Here is a 27,183-nt window from a genome sequence, read left to right as displayed (position 1 = left end):
AATATTTGAAAAAATTGCCCCTGTAAAACATTTAATATTGTCTTTAAGAATTAATGGAAAGTGGAAATAATATTATTTTCTGAATATTAGTACTGGTTAAGGCACTTAAGTTGATAGAAATGAGTTCTAGGTGCCTCTTCCCCTTTTGTCCTTCTAAAGTACATGAATGTTTGCCAACGTCTAATGTTAAAAAAATTCTCTAGAACTATTTTAAAGTGAACTCAACATATTACACACTAAATTAGAAAAAAAAAGATGTAATATTTTCAGTCTTTGTTCTGACATAATTGTATGACAGTTAAGAATAACATCCTAATCCAGAACTTTTTAGCCAAACAAAGTTTTCTTTTCCAAGGCAAAGATCTGTTCTTGTGTCCTCCTACAAAAAAGTCACTTTCATTTATTTTTCTAGTTCACTTCCCCTTTGGAAATCAACAGAGTATCTTGACTTGATGACTATTAAACGGATTAGGTGGCTGTTATTGAAAACACACAATGATTAAAAATATAGACTCTTCACTAGTCCACTGAAGTTTTCATTATTTTTTGGCTTTTTTTTGGTGATACCTATGAACATGATTTTTGAGGAAGGTTTATGTAACAGTGTTTTTAGGTAGATTGCCAAAGATTATCCCCAAGAGACAACAAAGAGGTCTCTCTTTGGAGAAAGTAACCAAAAGGCTGCTGTGGTCATTGATGGTGTGCAGCCCCTTGTCAAGTTCAAATGGCTGGGAAGCAGCCAGCCACTGGATGATCCCTGCCAGGGACTGGGCGGCATCATGGCATCCCCATGGGAATCCTCTCGGACTCAGAACCCTGGAGTTACTGGTACGCTTAATTAGGGCTTTAGCCCTTCACAGGATTAGCATCCTACAAATTCTTGCCTCTGGCACAATATGGCTATGGAACCAGGACAACCCAGTGCGTGCACAGCTCAGCATCGTCCCACCACCAGGAGGCACTGTGTGGACCTGCCTGTTTGTCCCCAGGGCTGAGAGGGTCCAAGCAGGCAACAGGCAGCAGGGGAATTAGGAGCAGGTTGGAAACCTCATTCAAGAGTCCTTAGAAGAGTGAGTCTGAGCAGGGCTCAGTAGGGTGGCGGAGTAACCTGGTCATGCACCTGAGGTTAGTTGGCATTCTCAGATCTCATGTCAGTAGCCGGGATGCTGGTACCTCTGCTTCCATGAGGTGTGTATTCTGAAGAGCTTCTGCTTATGACTACAGACCTTACTAGGAGTGAGGAGACACAGCAGCAGTTACTAGGTGGTCACCACCAGGAAAGTGCTCAGGGGTTTGTGGTCTTTCTTGAAAAACAAAGCCATTTGGCTTCATTGTTTTTCATATGTTAGTACAAGGACTAGTTAAACACTAAGGACAAACTGTGTAATTTAATTGTGCTGCTCGAAACAGATCCAGTGCTCTTAATGGTTAAGTAGAAATAATTAGATGACATAGGCATTCCAAACGATGGTAGTCTATGTCTTAGCATCTGTTTCATACGAAAATAAGAATATAAATATTTTAGGATATAGCAACCTTTGTAGTAAATAACAATGCAACATAGTATAAATGATGGAGGAGTAAAATATTCCAGAACTTTTAAAGATAAATACTTATAGGAATCAATGAAATAAATAACATTAATTGCTTTGAAATTAAAAATAATCTTGATTTGTATGAAGCCTGCATTTGTAGTTAATATACATAACCAGTTGTAAGAACGCATGTGCCAAAAGACAGAAGAAAATATTCTAGGTTGAATATAAGAAAAAAAGCATTTTTCTTGTATTAAGTCTTACTATGTGTTTTTAAAAGACTAAATCCTTTCCCTCTATCAATAAAGGTGAACAGAAGGAGAGACCATTTAAAAAAATGTTTTTGAAACAACCTAGCCTTTTGCCAATAAGGATACAAGTTGACTACACTGAAAAAGGAAAAGCGGTCTTGTCTCACTGAGTTTAGTTTAACAATACATGTAGATCATTCACTGTACACAGAAGAAAGAAAATGTAAACAGTGGAAAATAAATGCAGAAGAAATATGAGCGCACAAAGTTTTCCATCAGTGTTCTAGATTCTCTCCCAAGACTCACACTTCTCAGAACCTAATAAAGGCAAGCACGCCAGGAGCAGTTCCGGCAAAGCACCTGGTGGATCACAGCACAGGATGAAATGTAATAAAAGAGTATCACTTATGCTTTAACTTTTAAGATACCCATCTTTGTAACGGTCTCACAAGTACCTGTTCAAGCAACTTCAGAGAGTCTCCTAGAAAGTCCAGCAGGGTTCCCTTAGTGGCTCATAAAGTGCGTTAAGGCAGTTTAACTACAAAGCAGGCATAGGGCCACCAAGTGTTGATTAAGGAGATAGAGTAAAGCAGAGGCAATGAGATTCACAGATAATCCCCAAGTCTCTGATGTATGATCGATACCTGTAGCAATAAAAACTTAACAGGTAGGAAGAAGTAAAAGCTTCCTTGTACCATCGTGATGACTAACAACCTCATCAACCTTGTCAAGGAGGAAGAGAAAAAGGTGAGGATACCGGCTGAATCCAGCTGGATGGGTTTACGGGAAGATTCTCTTCTCAGAAAGTGACAATTGATACCCAAACAGAGAACCGTCTAGCTTAAAAAATGAGTTGGAAAAATTACTTAATGGAATGATGAATTAAAATAAAATCAATACACACCATTTACCACCACATATGAGATTAGAACTGTTTTAGTGGGAAGATAGAGGGAAACAAGTGAATGATGAAATGATGCCCAAGAAGCTGGGTTTATGGCTTCAGCTGAGGAACAAAGCAGGCTCAGCTGAGATGAATGGGGATTCACACCTGACCCTGTACCGATGTTCACTCCTGTTCAGCTGAGCTAGATTAAAAAGCTCTTTTGGAGACTGACGAGTTGTATTTTTTTTTCTTTTTTCTTTTTTGGCCGCACTGCGTGGCTTTTGGGATCTTAGCTCCATGACCAGGAATTGAACCCATGCCCCTGCAGTGGAAGTCCTAACCACTGGACCGCCAGGGAATTCCCTGACGAGTTGTATTTTTAAAGAAAAATTTTGGATCTGTCACAAACAACATGTAACCATCTTGGGGCTGGGTGTCTTTCCTTAGCCCAAGATGCTGTACATGAATTTTTAGAAAACATATCCTAACCTCAGTGTAGAAAGACAAAATCTAAAAAGAATGTCCCGAAGCAGGGAACCCAGTTCCCCAGGGGGATACGTGAGCGTGTGTGGTGCCTACTCCATCCTGCAGAGAGAGGCCTGATCTACAATCCTGGCCCCTCAGTCAGAGGGCACCAGTGCAGGGAGGGGCGCTGGCTGCTGTATTCGACTCTTCTACATCTGGGTCCGTCCCAGCTCTCAGAACAGAGAACCCCCCTGAGGAAGGATTTAGGAGATTCCAGGCTCTGGAGGATAACAGAGTTAGCTGCAGCACATCTACGCTGGTCTATCTGAATCACATCGATACAGCCTTGGCCCAAGCAGTAAAGGCTCTGCACTTGGACTGTGCTGGTCAGTCCGTCTGAACTTGGGTCCAGCGCCCACCGGCAATATTCTGGACCCAGAGCTGCTTCTTCCAAGGGGGAATTCTCATCAGGATGCATTTCCTCTGAGCGGATTCGCTGGCGTGAGGGCAACTTTGTTATTTCCTGAGATGTTGCTATTGTTGTTACAATATACTGCATCCACTAGGCAGTCTTGTTCTTTTCAGGGCCACAGCACGGGGAAGAGAAGGTAATATTCAAGCGGGGCTGCAGTTTATTTCCTTCAGATTATTGACATGTTTTTAATTTTTCATTTTCTCTCTTTTTATATTCCTCCTCTTTACCTCTTTTGTTGGTGTTTTATCTCTCTTCGCATAAAGTACTGGAGGTCAGGGGCATTTTATTACTCCATCCAAGGGGTATTTATTGAGTACATGCCCTGTCATAGCTTCACACATGGTGCCGTGATGTGTAACCGGAAGACAGCAGACCCGAGTGCGTGTGGGTGAAGCGTGAAGTAAGGCACGTGTGCCACACACGAACACACGGTGTGTTCATGGTGATTTCTGCCAAATGTCCAATGACCACAGAGAAGCCAGAAGTCTCTGTGTGATTCTCTGAGTCAACAGCGCAGCTCAGTGGTTCCATGTATATTCCATGCATACCTGCCTACAGGGGAGTGATCTTTGACAGCCTCAGTCCCAAGCATGCAGAATAGATTTTAACATCATGACATTTAAAACATTTGGTTGTGGTCTTTTTGGTTTGTGTTTGGACCGAGGGGCGGCAGCTAGACCACCTGGGTTCTGCCTGTGCTGTCTGCTTTGGGGACCTTGGAAGAAGTGCAGCATCACTGTCAGCCCAAGGTGGCCCCTCACTCAGCGCCGCCACAGAGGCTGTGCTGAAGCAAACACCTCCACACGATTTGCAAATGTCCCCTTTGGAGGATGAAACCGAGACAGGTGACCTGATTCTCAGGTAGCTGCAGAGTCCCTGCCAAAGAGGGTCTCTGCCCTTAGGACTTGGAGATAGGTTCCTCTTTTTTTTTTTTTTTTTTTTTTTTAACACTAACTGTACATTGATAGGTTCCTCTTTGAGATAGTCTGTAAATGGATAGCTCCCAAGACAAGGAAAACGTCAAATGTCCCCAAAGAGACTAAAACAGCTTATAATGGCTATAATTTATTTTGTTTAACTTTTCTTGAGTAGTTTCCACACAGAAGGAGGGTGGGGTTTGCGTGGAGTCTACACAAAGGAGGACCAGAGCGTCAGGGCTATTCAGCCTGCCTCTTCCAGGCTCTAATGCCCAGAACCTCTCTTTGGGCACAAATATCTCTAACATGGAGAAGAGTAACTCTTCAAGCTATTAAAACTCTCTGGAAATACCACCCAGGAATAGCCCATGCCTTCTGCTCTCTATCTGCCACATAAGAGAAGGGTCTCTAGCACCACCCCCTGTGTAGGCTTCCCTACCCTGGAGGAGTGGGTGCGTCCGACCATGCCCGCCTCCCATCGTAAACGAATGCGTTTATGTTTCGGTTCATAAGCGTTTTAAGTGTTAACTGAGATAATGCAGAAATGGATGACCCAGAGACTCATCACCTCAAGAGAACTCTCAAAACTGATTTCAGGACATGAATAAATGTGTCATTAGTGTATCAGTACCGAGCTAAAGGATCAACCCCTGGCCAGCCCTGGGCAGGGGTTGCCTGTGTTTCCTCATTACTAGAACGGGTGGCAGTGACAGGAAAAGCCTTGTGTCCCTTGTGGAGAGGAATTCCAGGTGCCTGGGACTCCCTGCTGGTCCCGCCTCTGTCCCCCGTCACCCCACCTGTGCTGGGACCCGCCTGCCCTGTCCTCCAGGGCTCTGCCCCCAAACCCAGACCCTCCCTGGCACTCAGGAACCCAGATTCAACTGTTCTCTTTCAGCTCCTTTTCCCTCTGGGTCTAGTTTTCTGCTATTCAGTCTGATACAGCATTTCCTTCTAAGGCACGAAAGAATGACCATACAGTGTAGCTGATCTGGTGAAGTGTCCAGGAGGATTCTCTTCTTCCTCAAGGAAGGGGGCTATTCGTTTGGATCAGATCACCTGAGTAGACCTCAGCCCTGAATGAGCGGGAGATGTTGCACAGAGAGTGTTCTTACCTCCTGGACACAGGGTTCGTTTTGTCCCTCCCTCCTACCCCCTCCCCAAAGCATACAGTTTCTCACTTTATAAGAAGGACCCTGGTGAAGGGGAGTGTATCTTATCCTGCTTCATGGGATTTGAATACTTGGGTAAGACTTCTGTCTGGGAAAACAGTAGCAAGGAACAGCCAAAGACCATAATTATTATTTTTACCCTAAACATCCCATGCTCTTCAGATTGTAAAAAGCAGTGAGTGAGTCAGGAAAAGACACTTATGCTCCCAAGGCGGGGCTGGGGGTGGAAATCAATAAGACAGCAACCTTTGCAGGGCAATCTTGTGAAAGGTCCCTTTTAACCATCTTGTATTTGTTGATTGATTTTACTCACACCACACGCATTTAAAACATCTGTCAGGCATCAGATTTATCAACAAACACGAAGCAGAACAGAAATCACAAACCTGCTTGACGCTTCCCCTTGCTCTTTCCTCCAGGTGCGTGCAGACAGAAGAAAAATGACGATAAATGGTGAATACATTTATAGCCCTTGATAGTGACCAAATTGGAGACTGGGGAATGAAGTACCTTAATTAATCCTTTCCGAGCAAGAGCCATACAAGCAAGACACTTTATCATAAAGGTACCCAAATTTCTGACATATATTCTTGGTGGTACAGACCCAAGATAGCACAGTCAATACTGCCCACATGTGACCAAAAACTATAGACTCTTCATCAGCCTAGGTTATCCATGGTTTAGGCAAAGTGGTTCTCGTCTAACCAGCATCAGCAGAGACCGTCAGAAGGGCGGTGTGGGTTGTGCTGAAGCTGGAGTCCCTGTGGTTCAGGCAGACTCAATCTGGGTTAGTTCATCTGTGACCGTGGTCTTGTGTCTCCGTCACTTGCTGGGGCAGATTTTGTTTTTGTGCTGTACAAAGTATGAATGCCCTTGCAGGGCATCAGGCACACAGACAACCTAGCTCAGTGTTGGGTGGTCTAATAAGCCACTTGAGCAAGTTCGGGTCTACGCAACATGGCATGGGGTCCCTGCTCTTGGCAAATGCGCTGTCCTTGGGCAGGAGTCTTGCTTTCCTGTGGGTCTCGGTGCCCTTATGAATAAACTGAAGGTGCTGGAGTTGGTAATCTCTGAATTCTAACCCTAAGGTACCACGTGGCACCCTAGGAGCTTGATGACTCCCTGAAGCTTCACAGACAATCTGACTCATTTCCCAGAATAGAACGTTTACCTGTGCTTCACCCCTGCATAGCCTTCACTCCCTTTGTGATGAAAATCAAGGAGTTCCTTCTCTAAATCCTTCTGTCGTTAAAACAAAACTTGGAAATAGCAACTGCTAAGACCTCCAAGTGCACGTGAGAGACGAACGGGACCAGAAAGGAGGGTGTCCAGCAGGTCTGAGCAGCATGGCCTCTCCCACCCCACACAGCTGGCACACCACCCTACTCCCTGGGATGAGCCCGTGCAGTCAGCGCACCCCACTGTGTCTCTAAACTGGGGGGGCGAGAGCACGGGTGGGTGTTTTTACTGATAACGTCATTAGTGCTGCTGCTGTTTTTGGTAATACCATCTCTCCCCTGACCAGCTGTTTAAAATTGCAGCCCCGAACGCTCCCCCAATTCCTTCCCTACTTTACTTTTCTCTTTAGCACTTAGCATCATCTATGCTATTATATATTTTGCTTATTTATTTTTACTATCTCTTCCTAGTATCTCTTGAATATACACTCCCTGAGGCCTGGGATTCTGTTGGTTTTTCTCCTCCACTGCTGCATTCCCTGTGCCTGGAACAGTGCTGTGCACACAGTCGGTGCTATAGGGGAGCAGAATGTGGCACCCCAAAAATCTGGCACCCCAAAGTGTGTCTCTTTGGCATGAGGATAAATTCAGGCTGATTATTTTTAAGAGACAGAAGTCTCAGGAAGTTTTTCTTATCTCTCCCTTAACTGCCTAAAAGAATTGAGATAAAGTACCTGTTCCCCCTGAAAAAAAGCTGTCGCCAGAGAGGTCTGTAAAGAATACGGGCCAGGTGTGGAGGGGACTCAGCAGGGCCTGGAGGTGAGAGTGTCTCCATCAGAGGAACTCTGCCCCTTGTCTCTTCTGGCCCAGGAAACACCCGCTTCCCCATCCCCGTGTGAACTGCGCTTCTCCCCTCTGAGTCCCAAACTAGCCCCCGCAACATCCTCCTTTGTCTTTAGCTGAAGGTGGTGTTTGACGAGAGGGTTTCGCCCATTTGGGGGAATTACTCAGTTTTCCTGGGTCTCTCCTGCGTATCCATGTTGTTAAACTCTTGTTTGATTTTCTCCTGTTAATCTGTCTCATGTCAATTTAATCCTCAGACCAGACAGAAGAACCCAGAAGGGCAGAGGGAAAATTTTCCTCTCTGACTGTGCTCAGTGAGCACTGACTGCACGAACGCACGGAGGCGTGAACGATCTTTCCCTTCAGAAGTTCTTCAACCCCAAACGTTATAGGAAATACACGATGTAAGGAAGAACTTTTGGTCTATTTCTTACTGTATCACCCTGCACTCGCTAAGCCAGTTAGTTATAAATGTAAAACGAACCCTCTAAGTCACTGTAAATTATTCTCCTCACAAACCTACACATTTGATGAAAGCGGGATTGCTTCCAGAGCAAAGGTTCTGAACTTGGCTTCAGGGAGTTTGTGAATACACTAAAATTTGTAGGCAGAGTTTCGATTTTTTATGCGTTGAATATTTTTCTTGGGAAAGAGTCCATAATTACCACCATGTTCTTAATGGTTTAACAAAGAACAACAAAGATTAAGAATCACTGCAGTTTGGAACAGTAACTACGGCTGAAGGGAGAGGTGCAGGGGCACTCCTTGTCCTCCTGGGCAAACAGCCGCGTTCCTCAGTAAACAAGGCCGAGACCCAGAGGCTAAGCAGGGCGCAGGGAGAGGAGAGTGGGGCTGAGGCCTAGTAGCTACAGAGGGACAGGATGGAGGCAGGTGTCCGCATACACGCTCCTCCATCCCCGTCCCCACTAGAAACAGGGAAAACAACAGAAAAAAGAGAGAATTACGGGAGTAAAATAATAGTTTATGCCCTGGGAGAACAACAGAAAAAAGAGAGAATTACGGGAGTAAAATAATAGTTTATGCCCTGGGAGAATCTGACTCATTATTGAATAGTTTTTCCAGGCTGCAGGATGACTTTTAATCCAAAAACTGCAGGAAGTGGGAAGCCAAATAATCACATATAATAAAATAATAGCCCACGCTCCCCGTCACTTGGGAACTTTTTTTTTTTTTTTTTTTCCCACTAGCCTTTTTACACATTACCTAGCAACCTTCATAAAGACGAGATGTACAATTTCCATACAGTTCCCGTTTTTGATTCATACCCTCAAGGAACAGATGGCACACGAGTTATATTCCTTTCTTGTTTTAAAATACTACACCTTAGAAAGAGTCTAATTCTCAAAAAGGGAATTTCCCTACATTTTAAGATCTAAATGCAAAGTGACTTCTCATCCATATGTACACTAGGCCGCACCCGCTCTAACATCCTGGGGTCAATGAATCTCTGTCACAGCTGCTGGCACAGGTTTGACCCTGACCTCTAGGAGGTGTGTCCCATAGGGTCAGAGGTGACCTTGGCCAGCTCTGGTCCTTCACCTTGTGCATGGGAAGCCAAGGCCCAGGGCTGGGCAGGGAAGCAAATGACAGATCCCGTGAGCTCACGATGGCCCTGCAGACCTCCTTGGAGGCGGTGGCTCTGGAGAACCGGCCGTGAGGGTCTTCCCGGCTGGTTCTCTTGCACTTTGGGAAAAGAGGTTTCTCTGAGTCACACTAGTCAGCTGCCTCCAATCCCGTGAAGCCACTGGGACTAAGGCCTTGATGGGCTCTGAAAGGAAATAGCAGGTGCTCAAACGCACGAAGTCAGCTGAGCTGTCCGAGAACTCTGCACAACCCGGGGGACCGACTACTAGTCCAGCAGATGACTCACAGGGGGCTGTCCCTGGCTTACTTTTCTTGTTTCACTGAGGATTTCTTTCATTAAATGGTGATTATGGTTTAGTCTGCGAGCTGAACTGGAGTCCAGGCTTCTGGGACTAAGGATTGTTTGGGAATTAAAAATGCTGAGGCAATCGTCAGGCCTGTGCGTGACCTTTCCAGCCCCCTCCCTTCTAGGGACAGGGGGGCTGCACCTCCCTCCTAGTCCCTCCCCTCCCCCCCGAGCTGAAGCACGGCTGGGTGACCTGCTTCGTCCAATGAAATGTGAATGGAAGTAACATCTCTTTAAAATTTTGAATGTTAATTCCAAGCTGTATTCTGAGTGGTCCTATCATCTCACTGTACTCCACCTCTTCTCTTTTTTCGCTGCTGATGTTGGTTTGATCTGCAAGTGGAAGCTCAAGGCCCATCCTGTAAGGGGATCCCGAGGAGGAATGACCTTAAGGGACTTAAATGTGCAGACGTGATGCTCCCCAAGCAGCCCCGCCTGGAGTCAGGGGACGGGGGGAGTTTTAAACAGTCATTGTTTTTCAAGAACCAAGGCACTTACCTTAGGAATTCTGGTGGGCTTTACGAAATGAGATATTAGAAAATAAGCATGAAGTAGTAAAAATAAATCTCTATAAAGTTTAGATGCTTTTCATATTCAAGCCCAGTCTGTGGATGGTGAGGAATGATACAGAATCCATTTAGTTTTGCACCTGAGTTGTTACCAAACAGCTTTGAATCTTTCAAAGAGCAACAGAGGATAAGACAAGCCCCGAATCGACACCCGTGTGTGCGTGTGTGTGTGTGCGCGCGTGTGTGTGGTTTGCTTTACAAACTTAAGGAAACGCGACTACAGCCCCGACTGTCGCACTGACACCTACTTGGTGGGGCTGCAGGTGTGCAAGGCCTTCAGGTGCGGCTTCCAGGTTGCAACGGAGACAGATTTCTCGTCAGCTGCATAACTACGCCAAACGCACTGCACGCAGCATACGCGGGGACATAAGAAAGAAAAACAAAAGAGAGGAGGAGAGAGAATGCAAGGAAAAGGGAGATTAGTAAATTAATACAGATTAAGCATCTTTTCCTCGCCATGTTCAGTCCTGATAAATGTCCGAAGGGTGAAGAAGCTTGGGTGTTTTCGCCTGGCTGTGAAATATACTCTGCCACATCCATAGAGTTGCTTTTCAGAATAACTCACATCAGAAGCAGAAGTACCACAAAGCATAACACAGAGGAGTTTGGGGATTGGTTAGGGAGAGACGTGGGAGGCGAGCTACCCGAGCGTGACCGACTGTGCCTCCCGGGAGCCACGGCGTGCCCTTAATCACCACTTGTAAGACACAGGCAGAGGACCCTGGAAATCCAGAAGGCAACTAGTAAATTAGCTAGTAAACTGATGACCGCCAGGGCATGTTAACGATGTAGTGAAATCCCCTGCGGTTGAACCATGTGGTACTTCTAAGGCTAACCACGAAGGCGGAGATAAAAGGCAGGCCTAAAACAACGTGGGGAAATGTATTCTCAGGAGTATGATCGTAAAGCACTTAAGGATTGAATGCTGGGGTCTAAGAACACGTTTAGAGCTCTTTGATGTGAAACACAAGCTCTGTGTACTTCATAGAATTATACCTGATATATATATAATACAAAGTATTTTCACGTAATCCCCACAGAGTGTGGATTAAGACCCTTATGACCCTTATTTTGTAGAAGAGAAAATAAAGGCTCAGATAAATTAAGAGGTTAACACAAGGCTGGCAGAGGTGAGACATCACCTCAGGTTGCCTGGCTGTTGGTCTTAGAATCCCTTCCACGGTCCTTTGCTGACTGCTGGGTGACCGTGGTTGGAACAGCTTCCCTCTGAACTGTCCATTTCAGAGGTTGCCTGAACTTACTTTCCATAGAGATTCTGGTGAATCTCTTCCTTTGCAATAGGTCTGCAAACATCTCTAGTGACCAAGTGTTTACGTCACTCTCCTGAGAGGAACATTTTTATTATAATTCATCAATCAGAACATGCTATTTTGTGTGACTAATTCACATAAACAGGTCATGCCCCTGTCCTACCATCACTCATGATTTTGAAACCTACAATGAAGAAAACAGTGACCTAATAATATTCCTTTTCCTAACAATATCACTGAATACGTGTGTGCAGAAAAAAGAGTTAAACGTTGACATAACTAATTTGGAAAACTTTGGCCGTATCTATTAAAGCTGAAGTATATATACCCTACGATACAGCTACACACTCCTGCATGTAGACTCAACAAATATGCTTACACAAGCTCATCAAAAGATGTGTACTCTAATGTTCAAAACAGCACTACTCTTTTTTTTAAATCTTAATATGAATTTTCTTATTTGTTTACTTATTGAAGTATAGTTGGTGTACAATATAAGTTACAGGTATACAATAAAGTGATTCACAATTTTTAAAGGTTATACTCCATTTACAGTTATAAAATATTGGCTGTAATCCCCATGTTGTACAATATATTTTTGTAGCTTATTTATTTTATACATAATAGTTTGCACCTCTTAATCCCTGACCCCTATCCTGCCCCTCCCTCTTCCCTCTCCCCATTGGTAACCACTAAGTAGTTCTCTCCATCTGTGAGTCTAAACAGCACTACCCTTTTTTTTTTTTTTTTTTAATACTGGAGTATAGTTGATTTACAATGTTGTGTTAGTTTCAGGTGTACAGCAAAGTGATTTCGTTATACATATACATATATCTATTCTTTTTCAGATTCTTTTCCCTTATAGGCCATTACAGAGTATTGAGTAGAGTTCCCTGTGCTATACAGTAGGTCCTTGTTGGTTATTTTATATATAGTAGTGTGTACATGTTAATACCAAACTCCTAATTTATCCCTCCCTCTTACCTTTCCCCTTTGGTAACCATAGGTTTGTTTTCTGTGTCTAAACAGCAGTACTCTTAATAAACCAAAGTTGGAAATGCTCAAGCAGCCGTCAGCAGGCCCATACATGGGTGAGCTGTGGACTGCTAGCACAGTGGATCAGCACACAGGAACAGTCCACTATAACTACACCCAACAGTGTGGATGGACTTTACATGAATACTGCTGAGTGAGAGGAACAAGACACAAAAGAGTAGCTGTGGTGTGACTCCACTTCCATAAAGGACAAAAGCAGGGAAACCAATCCCTGCAGTTAGAAGGCGGCGGGGCAGCTCCCCCAGGGGCAGAAGTGGAGCGAGGGTGCATGGGGTGCTGACCACCATCTGCTTCTTTCTCCGGCTGCTGGTGACAACGGCAGCGCAGTTTTCTAGGGTCTGTGCTGCATTCCCTACGCACCTAAGATGTTCAAGAAGTGATATAAAAAACTCGGAAGATATATGGTAGGACCTGAGGGGTTTTATATTATTAAGGAAGGTTTAAATAATTGAAGCCAGCTTCCTTGCCTGGAGCCTTCATCCCATGGCTCATGTTGGCTGAAACTACAAATCCCTCAGAACTATGCTAAGCATCTTGGTATCTTACAAGATGCCAAGAGAACAAAGCAGTGGTCATTGTATCACCCTGAAATGTTAGTTTTTGCAAGTGCTGTACACTCACAATCTACAGAGTGATTCAGAGTCATCAATAAAGACACATGGGTTTATGATTGCAGCTTCTTCTGTAGTGAAGGCCAGAGCCCCGCCAGGGCTGCTTTAATTAAACAACTTTAATAGAAGGCATCAGATATATGTGGACTTGGATACGGTGGGAGCAGGACTCATGTAAAAGTGAGAAGCACACAGCAGGCCTGGGCATTACTAGATATCAGTGGAAAAAAATCCCAAACAACAATATGACAAAAAATGGGACCAAGACATTACCTGCCAAAGTTATAAAGAACTGGGGGCAAAAGTGGCCACGCTTAGAAAACTGAAAATTTTCTTAACAGTGAGATCTGGCTTCTTGCTCTTTTTCTATCAAGTTGATCTCAACAGCTAAGCTCTTATTCCCTTCATTAGGAACAGAGGGCAAGTGGCATCTCCCTCGGGGCTGATACCAGTCCGCAGTCGAGTGGCAGTGGAGCGGGTACCTATTATTCTCACCCTCTAATCACACTGTCCTGGCCTCAGCTCTCCCTCAGCTTCTGGAAGCTGAACCCAAGGCCACAAGCATGTGATTGAGGAGCCAGCGTTCCTCTACTTGAAGCTAAAATCACACAGTGGTTGGCAAGAGAAAGTGCCCAGAGGGATTTAATTTACATGGCACACACACTCCCAAGGAAAAGTCACCACAAAGCAACATGAAAGCCAAATTCACCATTTACTCTGCGACCCTGGTGCTCAAGGTAGCCAAACAAGTTCACACTTTGGTCCAGAGCTAAAAGCGCAATGTCAGTATAGTTACGTTTCAGGGAGTATTTAGTCTGCATTGTCTGGAGCATTACAGCTATGGCGCATTTGACCCTTTCTGGAAACCTTAATTCCAGCTGAGCATCCAAAGGTATAATCAACATGGAATGATTTTTTTCAAGGTATAGAATTTTAGAAGCCGGAGAATGAAAAGATTTAGGGTGAAAACCAGTAATATCGCTTTCCCCACTTTACTTCTCACTCATTTTTGTTCCTTAGTGGCAACCCCTTCAACTTGTATAGCTTCTGTTTCTAATTTTAAGAATCCTTATTTTTAAGGATTGTTCTCATATTTCTTTGAAGTTTTATATTTTCTTACCATGGAAGATAGTGACATAGCCATGTACACACCTTCCCCTGATCTCACCCTACCAGTAGTTTTTATTTAATTTTAGTTAACTTTTCGTTAAGTGTTTAGTTAGTGAACACTACTTAGTGTTTGCATTGCTTTGACCCCGTAACTACTGTTCCCAGCTCAGCAATGTGATGGACCACTGACTACTTTTTTCTTTCCCGTGTAATTTATTTCGGTTTCTCTTGGAGCTAGTATTGCCCTATTTTAATTTCTTGATTTGCCTTTATGCACCTAGGAGGAAAACATGCCTGAACTCTCCAACAGAACTCTAAAATTCCACTTGTCAGATACATCACGAAAGCTGTGTCTCCTTGCCGACCTCCCTCCGGCTCTCTGCTCTCCGGCCCTGCATCTCTGGCCCTGGGACTGCCCCTCAGCAACAGCCTAGAGGTCCCCTCACTCCTCCCTGGGTGGGATCTCTTGTTCCCGGAACACCATGTCTCCTTCCTTTCTGGGTTCATCTCCTTGTTTTGGAGGATTAATTCTACCCAAGTAGCTTCTCCTGTTTTTCTTTTTCTTTTCCTTTTTTTCCCATTTCAGCTTTATTGAGGTATAACTGACCTATATACAGTTGTGAGATCTTCTAAGCTTACATCATGGTGATTTAATATATGTACACATTATGAAAGGGTTTCCCCCATCTAGGTAATTAACACATCCATCACCTCATGTATTTATTTGCTTGTTTGTTTTTTGGTGTGAGAACATTTTGCTTGTTTGTTTTGGGGGTTTTTTTGAAATGCATTTTTAAAGACTTTTTATTTTATTGCTATATTGGAGTATAGTTGATTAACAATGTTGTGATAGTGTCAGGTGTACAGCAAAGTGATTCAGTTATACACATACATATATCTCTTCTTGGTGTGAGCACATTTAAGTTCTACAGTCTTAGCAGATTTCAATTATACAACACTGTTATCAACTATAGTCACCATGGTTCACATTACAGCCTCAGGGCATATTCATCTCATCGTGAAAGTTTGTACCCTTTTACCCTATTTCCCCCACCTTCCAGCTCCTGGAAACCACTTTTTGCTTCTCTTTCTAGGAGGTTGACTTAAAAAAGTTTTTTAGATTCTACATATAAGTGAGACCATGCAGTAGTTGTCTGTCTCTGTCTGGTTCTCTCACTCTGCATAATAACTAGGTCCATCCGTGTGTTGCAAATAGCAGGATTCCCTTCTTTCTCGTGGTTGAATAATATTCCATTGTGTATATATACTGCAAAGGAAAACAGTATGGAGGCTCCTCAGAAAATTACAAATAGGATAGCCATATAATCCAGCAGTCCCACTTCTGGGTATATATCCAAAGGAAATGAAAACAAGATATCTGCACCCCCATGTGCACTGCAGCATGATTCACAACAGCCAAGATACGGAAGCAACCCAAGTGCCCATCGGTAGATGAATTGATAAAGATGATGTGATATTAGCTTCTTGAGTAAGGGTAAATGGTAGGTAAAGTTTTGAGGTTTTGCATATCTGAAAGAGTCTTCATGTTACTCCCATACCCCATGGATAATTTGGCTGAATATAGAATTCTAGGTTGGAGATAATTTTCCTCCATAATTTTGAAAGTATGGTTCCACTGTCTTCTAATTTTAAGGTTACTAATGAGAAATCCATGCAATCCAGATTCTGGACCCTTTGGGTATGTTCTGCTCCGAAAGCATTTAGGATCCCCTTTCTTGCAGGAGTTCTCATATTTCACAAGGGCGTCCTCAGTGTGAAGCTTTTTGTTCACAGTGCTGGGTCCTTGGGGGGCCTTTTACTGTGGCCCCTCCTGCCCCTCATTTTTGGGGAACCAGAATAGAATATTTATTTGATAAAATTCCACACTTAGTTTCCCTGTATTCTTTCTGAGGTACTTCTGTTGGCTGAATATTTGATCTCCTGGAAGTGTCACCCAATTTTCCTACTGTTTTTTATTTTCCATCTCTGTCTTTTTATTCTATTTTGGGGGAGATTTTCACAGTTTTATCTCCTTTTCTGTTTTCTTATTTTTCTGCTCTCATGTTTTCCACATCTAGGAATTTTTTTTCTCAATCTGTCCTTATTCATGATTAAAGCATTATTACAAAGGCTGTATAAGCTCTGTATATGTGGCTTGAGTTTATTTTAGTGGTCTCACTTTGGAAGGCTCAGTACTTTCACTAGAGGAAGCCGAAGTTTCAATACATAATTTGTTTTTCTTTGGGGACAACAAATTTCCCCAGAGCAGCATCTTCCACTCTCTTCCCTAAGGAAAATAAGCCCACCTGTCAGCATTCATTTCACAAACTTGTACTTAATTCCCCTGTTTCTGTTTCCAATAAAGCACCTTGAACTGGACCAACCTCTCTAGAAGGAAACCGCTCACACAGAACTTCTGAAGGATCTTGAAATGCTAATCCGCAGGCTTCAGTGATGTATACATGAGGCTTCGAGTGCTGGATTCAGATTCTGACACCAGGGACCTGAGTCCTACCTCTTGCCAAGTCCCTAGGCTTGTCCTGGGGACCAAGTGACATAATGTAGCAGAAACACTCTGCACACTTGTGAATAGAAGCACTTCGCAAGTCTTAGGCATTATTAATAAAAGTGGTGACATTGGGGCACGTATTCAAAACGTTACTGAGGGCTGCTTTCTTTTCCTAGACTGCTCCGCTTGAAAGGAAAAGTTAATTTAAATGAATCATGCAAAGATGTTGACACAACTGGGTTTACTGAAAGCTGCTGGGGTTTCAAACTTTTCCCTAAAACCCTGAAATGCTGGTTAATTTAGTTGTCTCACCGATTGAACGACAAAGCAATCTGGGCATCTCCAGTGCCCTTTACAAAGACAGCGGCTCTGGCTCCAAACAAACGAGACTGGTCTTGGTCTTGACGCTTTGTGTGATCAGCAAACCAAGGCAGTTTTATTGGGTAAGAAAATGCATGGATCAGCAAACGAGGCTTGTTGTTTAATCTAAAGCATCCTTAAAATAAACATCTGCAATCTATAATCTAAAGCTTAAAGCCCTGACTTCTGGCCATGGGTTACAGCAAGGAAAAACAAAGAATACATTTAATAATTATATCATTCTTCTTATGTCTAATAAATTACATTTGGACAGAGGAACAATCACTTTTTAAATTGGTAATTAATGAAACTATGATTAGATTTAAAGGTATTCTTGAACATTTCAAGCCTTTCATTTTATATTCTTTTTTGTTCAGAACAACACACAAGTTAGAGCTTTAAGTAAAAAAAAAATTAATGATTTCACTCCACAGTTACCTACCTTGGCACAAGTTCAATTATTGATCACAATATATATTACATAACTCAGTTCCATAAAATAAAAATCTAGATCTTTAAGTAAACTTTGCAATCAGCCTCTTCGCTTTTTACGGCTGACCTCAGAGGAAGGCCTTGTCTTGCTTTGGCTGTTGGCCAAAGCCTGTTGGTATAAATGCCTCCAGTCCAAAGATTGTCTGGAGGAATGGTAAACTGTTTTCACGTTCAATTGGAAATTTTTATTTTTTGCACAATTTGGTAGTTAATAATGATGAGATAGATCAGAAAGTCTCTCCTATTATTCTCTGTATCTGTCTTGTGCAGTATGATAGCCAGTAGCCATGTATGGCTACTGAACACCTGAGACGTGGCTGGTGCCTCCCAGGAACTGAATTTCTAAACATAAACATCCACCTGCAGCTCTTGGCAACTGTTTTGGGCAGCAGAGCTGGAAGCTCTGTGTCATCACAAGGGATCCACGCCTCAGAAATTCCTCAAAGGGCTCACTTTCCAACAGGATGGCCGATGGTCTAAGATTCTTTTGATGCAGTCCCCTTTTATACCCAGAAGTATCAAGGATCTGTACACAGAAGTGGTTGTACTTCGAGTACGTGCTGATTGAGAAAACATACAATACAAAAAGCTAGTAAATAATTTCGCGAGGATATTAAATAAGTCTGAACTTTATCCATGCCAACAGCACGGCCACGCTCCTGAGAGCAGGCAGCCTAGGTATGTGTCAGGTGTACCACTGGTTCCCTGTGTGGACAGGGCTTGCAGCCCGAATGGATGCAAGGAACCCAGGGAGTAGCTCTGCATTCACAGGCTGGAAAGCATTCTTCCAGAACTGAAAGATGAATACGTTAAAGAGCAACTGAAAGATAAAAATAGCAAGGAGAAAAATGCCTTAGAAGTGTGGGGACACCCCATAAGCAGTTAAGAAGTGCCAAAGGGTGGAGGCTCTCTGTTGGGGCATTTTGTGTGCACCCCGGTGTGTGTGACGTCCCTTTTCATCCTGGCCCTGTCATTCGGCCTCAGATCTTAAACTCCTACGACTCAGGGGTCTTTCCTTCAGGAAAACAAAGTTTACTTTATCTTTGGCACCCCTTTAAAACCCGGAAATTTTAAAACAAGAGCCTCTCGGTGGCATGCATTACAAGTCATGCGCAATGGTCAGGAGTCACAGAACAGTTTGCTCTAAACACTAACACCCTCACTTAGTCACAGATACAAAGGGGTCTCCTTCCTGATGTAGCCCCTCCCCGCCTCCCCCCACCCTGTGGCCACAGGCAGAGGCTGCGGAGTCGAGGTTGTGTCGTGGTTGCTGCCGTCCACCCCTGACTGGAACCTGCAAGGTGCGTGGGAACAACGGGCCTGCCACTGCAGCAGGAACCTCAGTCACCGCCCTGAGCCCTCTGGTTCTGCAGGTCTGGGGCATCTGCTGCCTGGCATGGAGGGATATTACATCATCACCTTGTCTATAATTCAATACGAGCTCACAGCATGGATCCAGAGGAAAACATAGTTTGTGATTCTTAGACTGTGTCTAGGGTGGCTCTACCCCCCAAAGGTACGGAGGACAAAAGGAGAAGCGTTCCTTTTACTGCTGAAGCAAATCTGGAGTGACTGAAACGAAGATTAAATGCTGAACAACCTGTGTATTATGAGTTAGCTTCAAATAATATGCTTACTACTTCATACGTTCAAACATCGATGTATTCCGTAATTCCAGCTCTTAAAATAAGAATTTCCAGTTATTGCTCTAGGTGGCATTAAAAGTGATTCCACAAGTACTAAACCCTGACATTCTAAACAAATACGTTGTTCCTCAGAACGGTGGCACACATCGAGCAGCAGAACGGAACTGCAAGGCGGGCACCGATGCGGTGTCCTGCTCCATCACTGAATGAGCAGTGATCTTTCACCAAGCAATGCATGACACACACTAGGTCATCCCAGGAGCGACGCGACTGCTGACCCCCGCATGGCTCTGCTGCTGCCGTTACTTAGTCCGAACAGAGTGTGGACCACTGGCTGAAAATACATAGCATTTTTTTCTGTTTGGGAGTGGGGAGCACTTGACCAAATCTAAGACTGTACATTAAGTTCCAGCTTCACTTTTAAAAACAAAACCAAAGAGCAGCCCCCCTAAGCAAGGGCACAGTGGGACTGGCCCATGACCCAGCGCCTGCAGAAACAGGTATTGCCGTCTTCCCGGCACACTGACGTTTACCTGGATGAGGCTGGCAGCTGGGTTCCTTCTTTTCTCAAAGTGCTTCTGGCGGTGCTGTTCTTGTACTTTTAATGCAAAACCTGAGCCAAGAATGCCCTGCAACAAAATACGGAAATAGCACTGAAAACTTTTTTCCCCCAAACACCGTTAAACAATACAAGCATTTTAAAAAAGCCTCTAAGAAGAGTCTGTGAAAAGGCGAACAGTATGCAACCTGTCTCTAAACTCATTAAAACAAACACGATTTCCTCTACTATAACACGTCGGCCAACGGCAAGCAGCTGGGCAGGAAGCAGAAGGATGTCTACCCTTCCGGAAGTCACCAGGCCGTACGGTCTCCCATGGGGTAGGAGGAGTCACCACAATTCCAAATAAAAATCACCATTTAAAAAATGTTTTTGCGTGGCCTTCTCTGTGGCATTTCTTTACACCTAAGTCAGAGAGAATGGTCCTATCCAGTGGTGGACAGAGGGGGATTAGAACTTGGGGCTGTTCCTGTCTCGCGGATGTGGACGTGGGAGCTTTCCCAGCACTTTGACGATGCTACCTGATTTTATACATTCCATTCACGAAATGGTGGGGGAGGCAGCGTTTAAGGTTAATCCTCAGCGATGCTATAATTCTACACCTACCAAAGGAAAGTAACAGCGGCGAAGGACAGTTGTCCTGATGAGACGGACACTCAGTTTTGGAGACGTCGAAGGTTTGCCATTTTGCGTGTCTGTCCAGTAAAGACAAGAGCACAGGTCAATGCAAAGCACCTTCCTGTCTGTCTGAGTCTTAACGGCACACTCTGCGTGTGGCTTGCCTTCCTGGCCCTGGCTCACCTGTCAGATCTGGGGGTTGGTAGGGGAGCAGTGCCTTCTGGGTTTATGCTAGCTTTTGCTGGTTTGCTTCCTTCTGCTGTCTCCATCTACCAAACTTCCGGCTCTCTGATATGGCCCCTCTTTTCAGTTTGCTTTGGTCTAAATTTGTGGAATCAAGATGCTTCGTCTCAGCCTTGAGTTGAGGTTGGCTTTGGAGTTTGCTCAGTTCAGTCTCTGGGCTTTGTCTCTAAGCCTCCACTTTACTGGTGTGGGATGCGGAGCCCCTCTGCTTTCAAGTCTGGGATTTTAGTTGCTAGCTATAAATTATTAGCTTCTTATTAAACTTCAAGGAGTCTAACCCTTAGGTTACAGCCGGGCATTTTATAAGCTCTAAGTCAGTATTTGCCACAGGTAAGGACCGCCAATTTTTCTTTTCTTCACATGTTTGAAGTCACTCAAAGATAGTACAGGCTGCTCGAGGGGGTGATGGGTCTAGTCCTTGGAGATGTTAGGTCTCAGTGGATGAAAACTTGGCGAGGACATTTTTGGGCTCTAGGTAACCTTTAACCTTCCTTCTCATCCTGAGATTCCACAATTCTGAGTTACCTCTGGGACAATGACCAGATAATAAATAACACAATTCTGTTTAAAATGCAGTTATATGATGACAGTCTTGTTTTTAACGAGCAGTGACCGACTCCCCCATCGGTCAGGACGAGTGGCTGCACTGCGGGATGAGGAACGGCGTCTGAGGTCTGTCCCAGCTCACTCCCTCACTGACTGTGCTGTGCAGCCTGAGGTTCTCACCACATGCAGGCTGCGACTGAACATGCCAAGCTCTATGAAAACCTGGTCTGTAGGATCTTATCTGTAGATTTAAACAACATTTCCCTCCATTTAGAGGTTATAAAAACGGCCTTCTGTTTGCAAATCCAAATCAACACTTAGTTACGTATAACTCCTAAATTTCTTGCTGCTCCTTAAAGCATTAAGGAAAAATTTAAGTATTTTCCTTTTAATGTCATTTTTCATGAAGTTTAAACATGTAAGAGACTATGAAACAGCAGAATTTATAGCATATATTTATATTATGTATATTATGTATTCATATGATATGCGTAGATGTGTATAATCCACTCATAGGAAGCATAATTTAGATTTTGTAGGCATTGAATTAGCAGCAATAGCTGCCATTTTTGAGCATTCATTATGTAAATATGAAGTTCAGAGTTAGATCCCTTTTGGAAAATGAAGACAGGCCAGGCCCTGCATAGCACAGACTTAGCACCTGCCAAACAAACTAAAATGTGGTGAAAATCACATTGGCAGTGCTTAGAAACATTCGCTAGTAGATGGCAAATGTCGGCTGCATGTCTCCTGAGCCAGACTGCCCATTACAGCAGTCACCGCACCAGCTCTGCTCAGCGTCTTCTTACGGCTGCTGTCCAATCCTGCCCCACCTCCCTCCGTCCCCAGCTCAGAAACAGAAACACAAGGCTGGTAAAATAAAGCCTGTTATGTTACATATATATCCTGTAAGTTATTTAAGTATATACATGTAAATATAACTTACATGCTATTCCTTCCAGTATCCATACCGATAGATACAAAGTCTCAGAAACTGATTTTTGTCTTAATTCATTTCCTAAGATCGGATAACTTAAATTTTGAGGTTTTAAGTTTTAGAAGTGCTACATAAACACCAAATAAAAAGGAAACATGTATTGGTCAGTGTTTAAAATATTTATCCCTTGTTTAATTATAGTTAAAATATACTCCCTTCCAGATTAGAAGAGCCTATCTGTACCCACCAGTCCTGCACCTGGCGAACAGGCTAGACAGAAAGATCCTCTCAGCAGGAGGAAAGGGGCTTCCGCAGGTGGAGAAAGTCCTGCCCCACAGGGCGAGGCTGGGCAGGGGTCTCCGGGAAGGGGACCCCTGGTGGAGTTGGTGGTCTGTGTGACTCTGTGATGTGTGGGAGAGTCCTTCTGCTTTGAGGGAAAGATGGGGAAAGGAGCTTCTCTTTCTTGGTCCTCGGTCTCCTGGGTAGAAGGACCTCAAACAGGGATGGGCCACAATCCACCTCTGACTTTTCTCAGCAAAATGCCAACGTGTTCTCCTAATTTCAATCCGACACCCTGCCAGCCCATCGGGTGCACAAGACATAACGGCATTTCCAGCCACCTTGTTTTATTGAAACGTATGCGGGAGCCACTGAGTCTTTCATTCAAGTAAGAACTCAGTGTAAGTAAGGAGCCACTGAGTCTTTCATTCAAGTAAGAACTCAGTACCTAACGTGAGGCTGCAGTGAAAAGATCCACGGTGACGTCTGCTTTGCTTGGCACTGTTAGGGCGTGGTCTATGCAAGCAAGATGTTCAGATCTCCAACATGTGTTAATTTAATTTGCATATAAAATTGTAATCACTTTATCGGGAAACCTTTACAAGAATGACCACTTAGTCTCTGCCGCTTAACCTAACAGCCACACAGTTGAACCTCCTGTGAAGGTCCGTGGTCTCAGGATGGAGTCAGGGCGCCTTCCTGGGCGGGAGCACCAGCTCCCAGAGGTGGGCTGACCTTCAGGCCAAGTGGCCCAGGTCTTTACCCCTTTGAACACTTATGTCTGCTCACTTCTTACCCTTTTCTTTTCCCTCCCTTGCTGTTACCTCTTCCTGGTCTAATGTGTGTTCTATCACCGTACTTCTACATTGCTGTCTATAAGCCTCAGAGGTATGAAACCACAGAGCTCAGTTTACCAGACTTTTCTCTAAATTGAGCAAAGGTTATGAACGAGCCTCGAGGCTCTCCTGGGAGGATGGCACATACACGGGTGCCCAGGGGGACAGTCCAGAGGGGGCCTCCTTCCCTGCCTGTAGTTCTTCGAGGGATCACACGGGTTGTTATACGTGTGGCCTCAGGATAAGTATAAACACAACAGAGGCAGATCTTTTGTGCCATTATTTTGGGAAAAGAGCGCAAGACTACATTTTACTGTTTCTAAAGGTATCTTCCTGTAGGGAATCTGGTTATTGAGTGGGTCTCTGCCCACTGAATTGCTGGGCAGAGAATTGAATTCTGGTCTGAACTGCTGAGGTTGCCAGATTCAGCTGACTCTGGATTCCGCTTCATTTTGTCACAGCAGGAAACACACACATCATGAACATTTTCTTTGTGACAAGCACCTGACTTACATCATTGGTCTTAACAGGTTTTCTCTGGGTGTGATAATTTTACCTACCTGATACTGATAAAGAAATGTACTCAGGGTTTCTCTTTCGGGCTGACTTGTGTCCAAAATTCATAGGTTGTAGTCCTAATCACCAGGACCTCAGATGTGACCTTATTTGGAGAAAAGGTCTTTACGAAGGTGATCAAGTTATAGTGAACTCATTAGGGTGGCCCTATCCTAGTATGTCTGGTGTGCTTTTAAAATAAATAAATAAATAAATAATTAGTTTATTTTCGGCTGCGTTGGGTCTTCCTTGCTGCACTTGGGCTTTCTCTAGTTGCGGCAAGTGGGGGCTGCTCTTCCTTGTGGTACACGGGCTTCTCATTGCGGTGGCTTCTCTTGTTGCAGAGCACGGGCTTTAGGCTTCAGTGGTAGTGGCACGTGGGCTCAGTAGTTGCGGCACACGGGCTTAGTTGCCCCATGGCATGTGGGATCTTCTCGGACCAGGGCTCGAACCTGTGTTCCCTGCACTGGCAGGTGGATTCTTAACTCCTGAGCCACCAGGGGAGCCTCCCTGGTGTCTTTTTTTTTTTTTTTTTTTTGCGGTACGCGGGCCTCTCACTGTTGTGGCCTCTCCCATTGCGGAGCACAGGCTCCGGACGCGCAGGTTCAGCGGCCATGGCTCACAGGCCTAGCCGCTCTGCTGCATGTGGGATCTTCCCGGACCGGGGCTCGAACCTGTGTTCCCTGCACTGGCAGGCGGATTCTTAACTCCTGAGCTACCAGGGGAGCCCCCCTGGTGTCCTTTTAAGAGGAAACCTAGACACAGACATGGGCAGAGGGAACATGATGTGAAGACACAGTGCTCAGACTGCCGTCTAGGAGCCCTGGAAGAGGCCTGGCCACATCCTCCCTTGCAGCCCTCAGGAAGAACCGGCCCTGCCAGCTCCGTGATACTGGACTTCCAGCCTCCAGAACTATGAGACAATAAAGTTCTGTTGTTTAAGTCAAGCCAACTAGTCCGTGATGCCTTGTTACAGCAGCCCTAGCAAACCAACACAGTCACACGTGGGCAGCACATGACAAACCCGGATTCAAAGTGGGGTCTGATGCCCATGCTCTCGTGTGGTCTCTTGGGACCATTCTCTGACCTTGGATGGTCCGGGGTGCAACCAGCTGGTCAGGCTGGAGCTGAGCTCTGGCCACAGGAAGGACAAGGGGTCCCAGGCAGAGGGGGTGCCCCGGCAGCTACAGGCTGTGGTGCTGAAGGCCCCACCCCCTTGGCTCCTGGGAGGGCTGCCCCGGGGTCTCTGCAGCAGAGGCTGTGACATGAGCCAGCCTGTGTCTGGGGCAAGACCGAGGCTGCTGTTCCCTAAGCGGGACGGCGGCCACAGCTCTCACAGTCCTGCTTGTTGGCTCCTCTCCAATAAGGGGAAGCCAAAGGCGAGATCTTGGGGACGGGGACAAGTGGTAATACTCTGACCAAGGGCCTTTGAAGACACAAGAGGATAAAACAATCAGAAAGGAAGGCTTCATCCAGTACGGAGAAAATAATCAGAAGCTTAAGAGAAGGGAAGTGTGTTCTTCATTCTGATAAGAAACTGGGTGTTAGCAAAAATCAATGATGACACAAGGAATAAATCATCTGACACATTAATAAAAACCCTTTAAATTTGTATGCTTTTCACTCAAGTGGACCTGAGAGGTAGATACTCCACGTGGGCACATGCATCTCTTCAGGAGTGCACGCCTTATGCACCTAATGGGAGCCATCAGTTTAAGAGGAGGATATCTTTAAATCTTTACATATATTTTCAATGTATTAGCAGCCTGTTGACTGAGAGGTGGTGTTGCCTGAATTATCATTTGGTCCTAAAGCCTCAGCTGGTATAAGACTCTCGAGTTAAGCGACTCCAAGGGAAGACCGTATTTTGTAAATTATCCAACTAGATACATGTAGAAAAGTCAACATTACATCAGAAAAATGATATTAGTAAACGATATAGCTATGTTCTAGCGCATACCATTTTGTGAAAGCTCGTGCTAATAAACCTCCCAGATCCAACTGAAAGTGCTTAATTTTTGCAAAGATACTCACAGCAGGAAGTGCAAAGAAAGAAATGCCCAGGAGTGCAAAGCCTGCAGAGAGCAGCCTTCCCAGCCAGGTCAGGGGGGTTTTGTCTCCATAGCCGATTGTGGTCAATGTTATCTAAAAACAAAATAAATAGGACGTGCAGCTTAAGTACTTGAGAGGAAAGTCAGGACCCATGAACAGGAGGCAAAGCAACATTTCCACTAAATCAGCATTCAACCAGTCTGGTTGGTGCATTTTATTACTGTGCTTTAATTTTCCATGACGCATAACAGAACTTCTCTTTGTTTAAGGAAAGGAATAAACTACATACTTGTTCCTCCCTTATAACACAATTTTCCATCCTTTCTAAGTGCATTTAAAGAAAGGCTATATTATATAGTAAGTGGATAACCATCAGTAATACAGAAATGATAGCACTATGGATTCAGGACTGGATCAGTACACAAAACAATAGTTTATGTTAATTCAGGCTGCCCATTTATTTCTTTGGAGGGCATTTCCTGAAGGTCTGGTGTGTGCAAGGTATGTGTTTTGATTTGTAGTGGAACAAAAATGAGAGGTACGTAGTTCCTGTCCTGAGATATTTATGGCATAAGAGGGGAGATATGTTACACACAAATCATTAAAACGCAAAATAGGGCAAGACAGGTATTATGATGAATGCACAAAATAATTTGCTGCTCAAATTCAAAGAAGAGATTATTACCAGCTTGGGGTGTTGAAGCAGCTTTGTTGGGAAGATGTCATCATACCCAGGCTTTGAAGGAGGGCTAATATTTTGAGAGGCAGAAATGATAGAGTGATCTAGGGAGGGGAAACAGGTGACCAGCTGCACAGCAGTGAAATAAACAGGGTGGGTTCTGGAACGTGTATTCAGTTGGGCCGGAGCACGGTGGGTCTGAAGAGGAGGCTAACCAGCTACGCTGAAGCTGGACCAGGGAGTGTCTTTGAAAAATGATCCCTGGGTCATGTCTCCCCGATGGTCAAGTGCCCCAGGGGCTGCCCATGTGCCTTAGAACAAAGCCCTGGCTCCGCTCCAGGACCAACGAGGTTCTGCCTGATGTGGCAGAATGATGGGGCAACTGAACCGGAACAGCGGGAGTGGGACAGTACCGGGTGGAGAGTAAAGAGATGAGCTGAGGAAGTTCAACAGAAGCGCGTCTGAGAGGAAGGGAAAGACAAAATCTACATGACTTGAAAGTTTCAACTGGGAATATGATTGCCCCATAAATAGAAGTATGATAATGAGCAAGAGGAGGGTTTGGAGCAAAGAAGAGTGGCTTTC

The 27,183-nt window shown here is 44.5% G+C and overlaps 1 protein-coding gene across 1 annotated transcript in view; it reads right to left on the bottom strand.

The window, feature by feature from the left end:
- The window catches only part of KCNQ5 (potassium voltage-gated channel subfamily Q member 5), a 589,895-nt gene that overhangs the window by 68,662 nt on the left and 494,050 nt on the right, over window positions 1-27,183 (bottom strand). The window contains exons 6-9 of the mRNA XM_060114492.1: window positions 25,902-26,012; window positions 19,828-19,923; window positions 10,488-10,582; window positions 6,085-6,111 (exon numbers count right to left, since the gene is read on the bottom strand). Of these exons, the coding sequence (XP_059970475.1) occupies window positions 6,085-6,111; window positions 10,488-10,582; window positions 19,828-19,923; window positions 25,902-26,012 (329 nt within the window). The remainder of the gene's footprint in view (window positions 1-6,084; window positions 6,112-10,487; window positions 10,583-19,827; window positions 19,924-25,901; window positions 26,013-27,183) is intronic.

The sequence above is a fragment of the Mesoplodon densirostris genome, chromosome 12 (genome assembly GCF_025265405.1).
Source record: "Mesoplodon densirostris isolate mMesDen1 chromosome 12, mMesDen1 primary haplotype, whole genome shotgun sequence".
Lineage (NCBI taxonomy): Eukaryota > Metazoa > Chordata > Mammalia > Artiodactyla > Ziphiidae > Mesoplodon > Mesoplodon densirostris.
The sequence above is the reverse complement of the archived record's forward strand: the minus strand, read 5'-3'. Positions and strand labels throughout refer to the sequence as shown.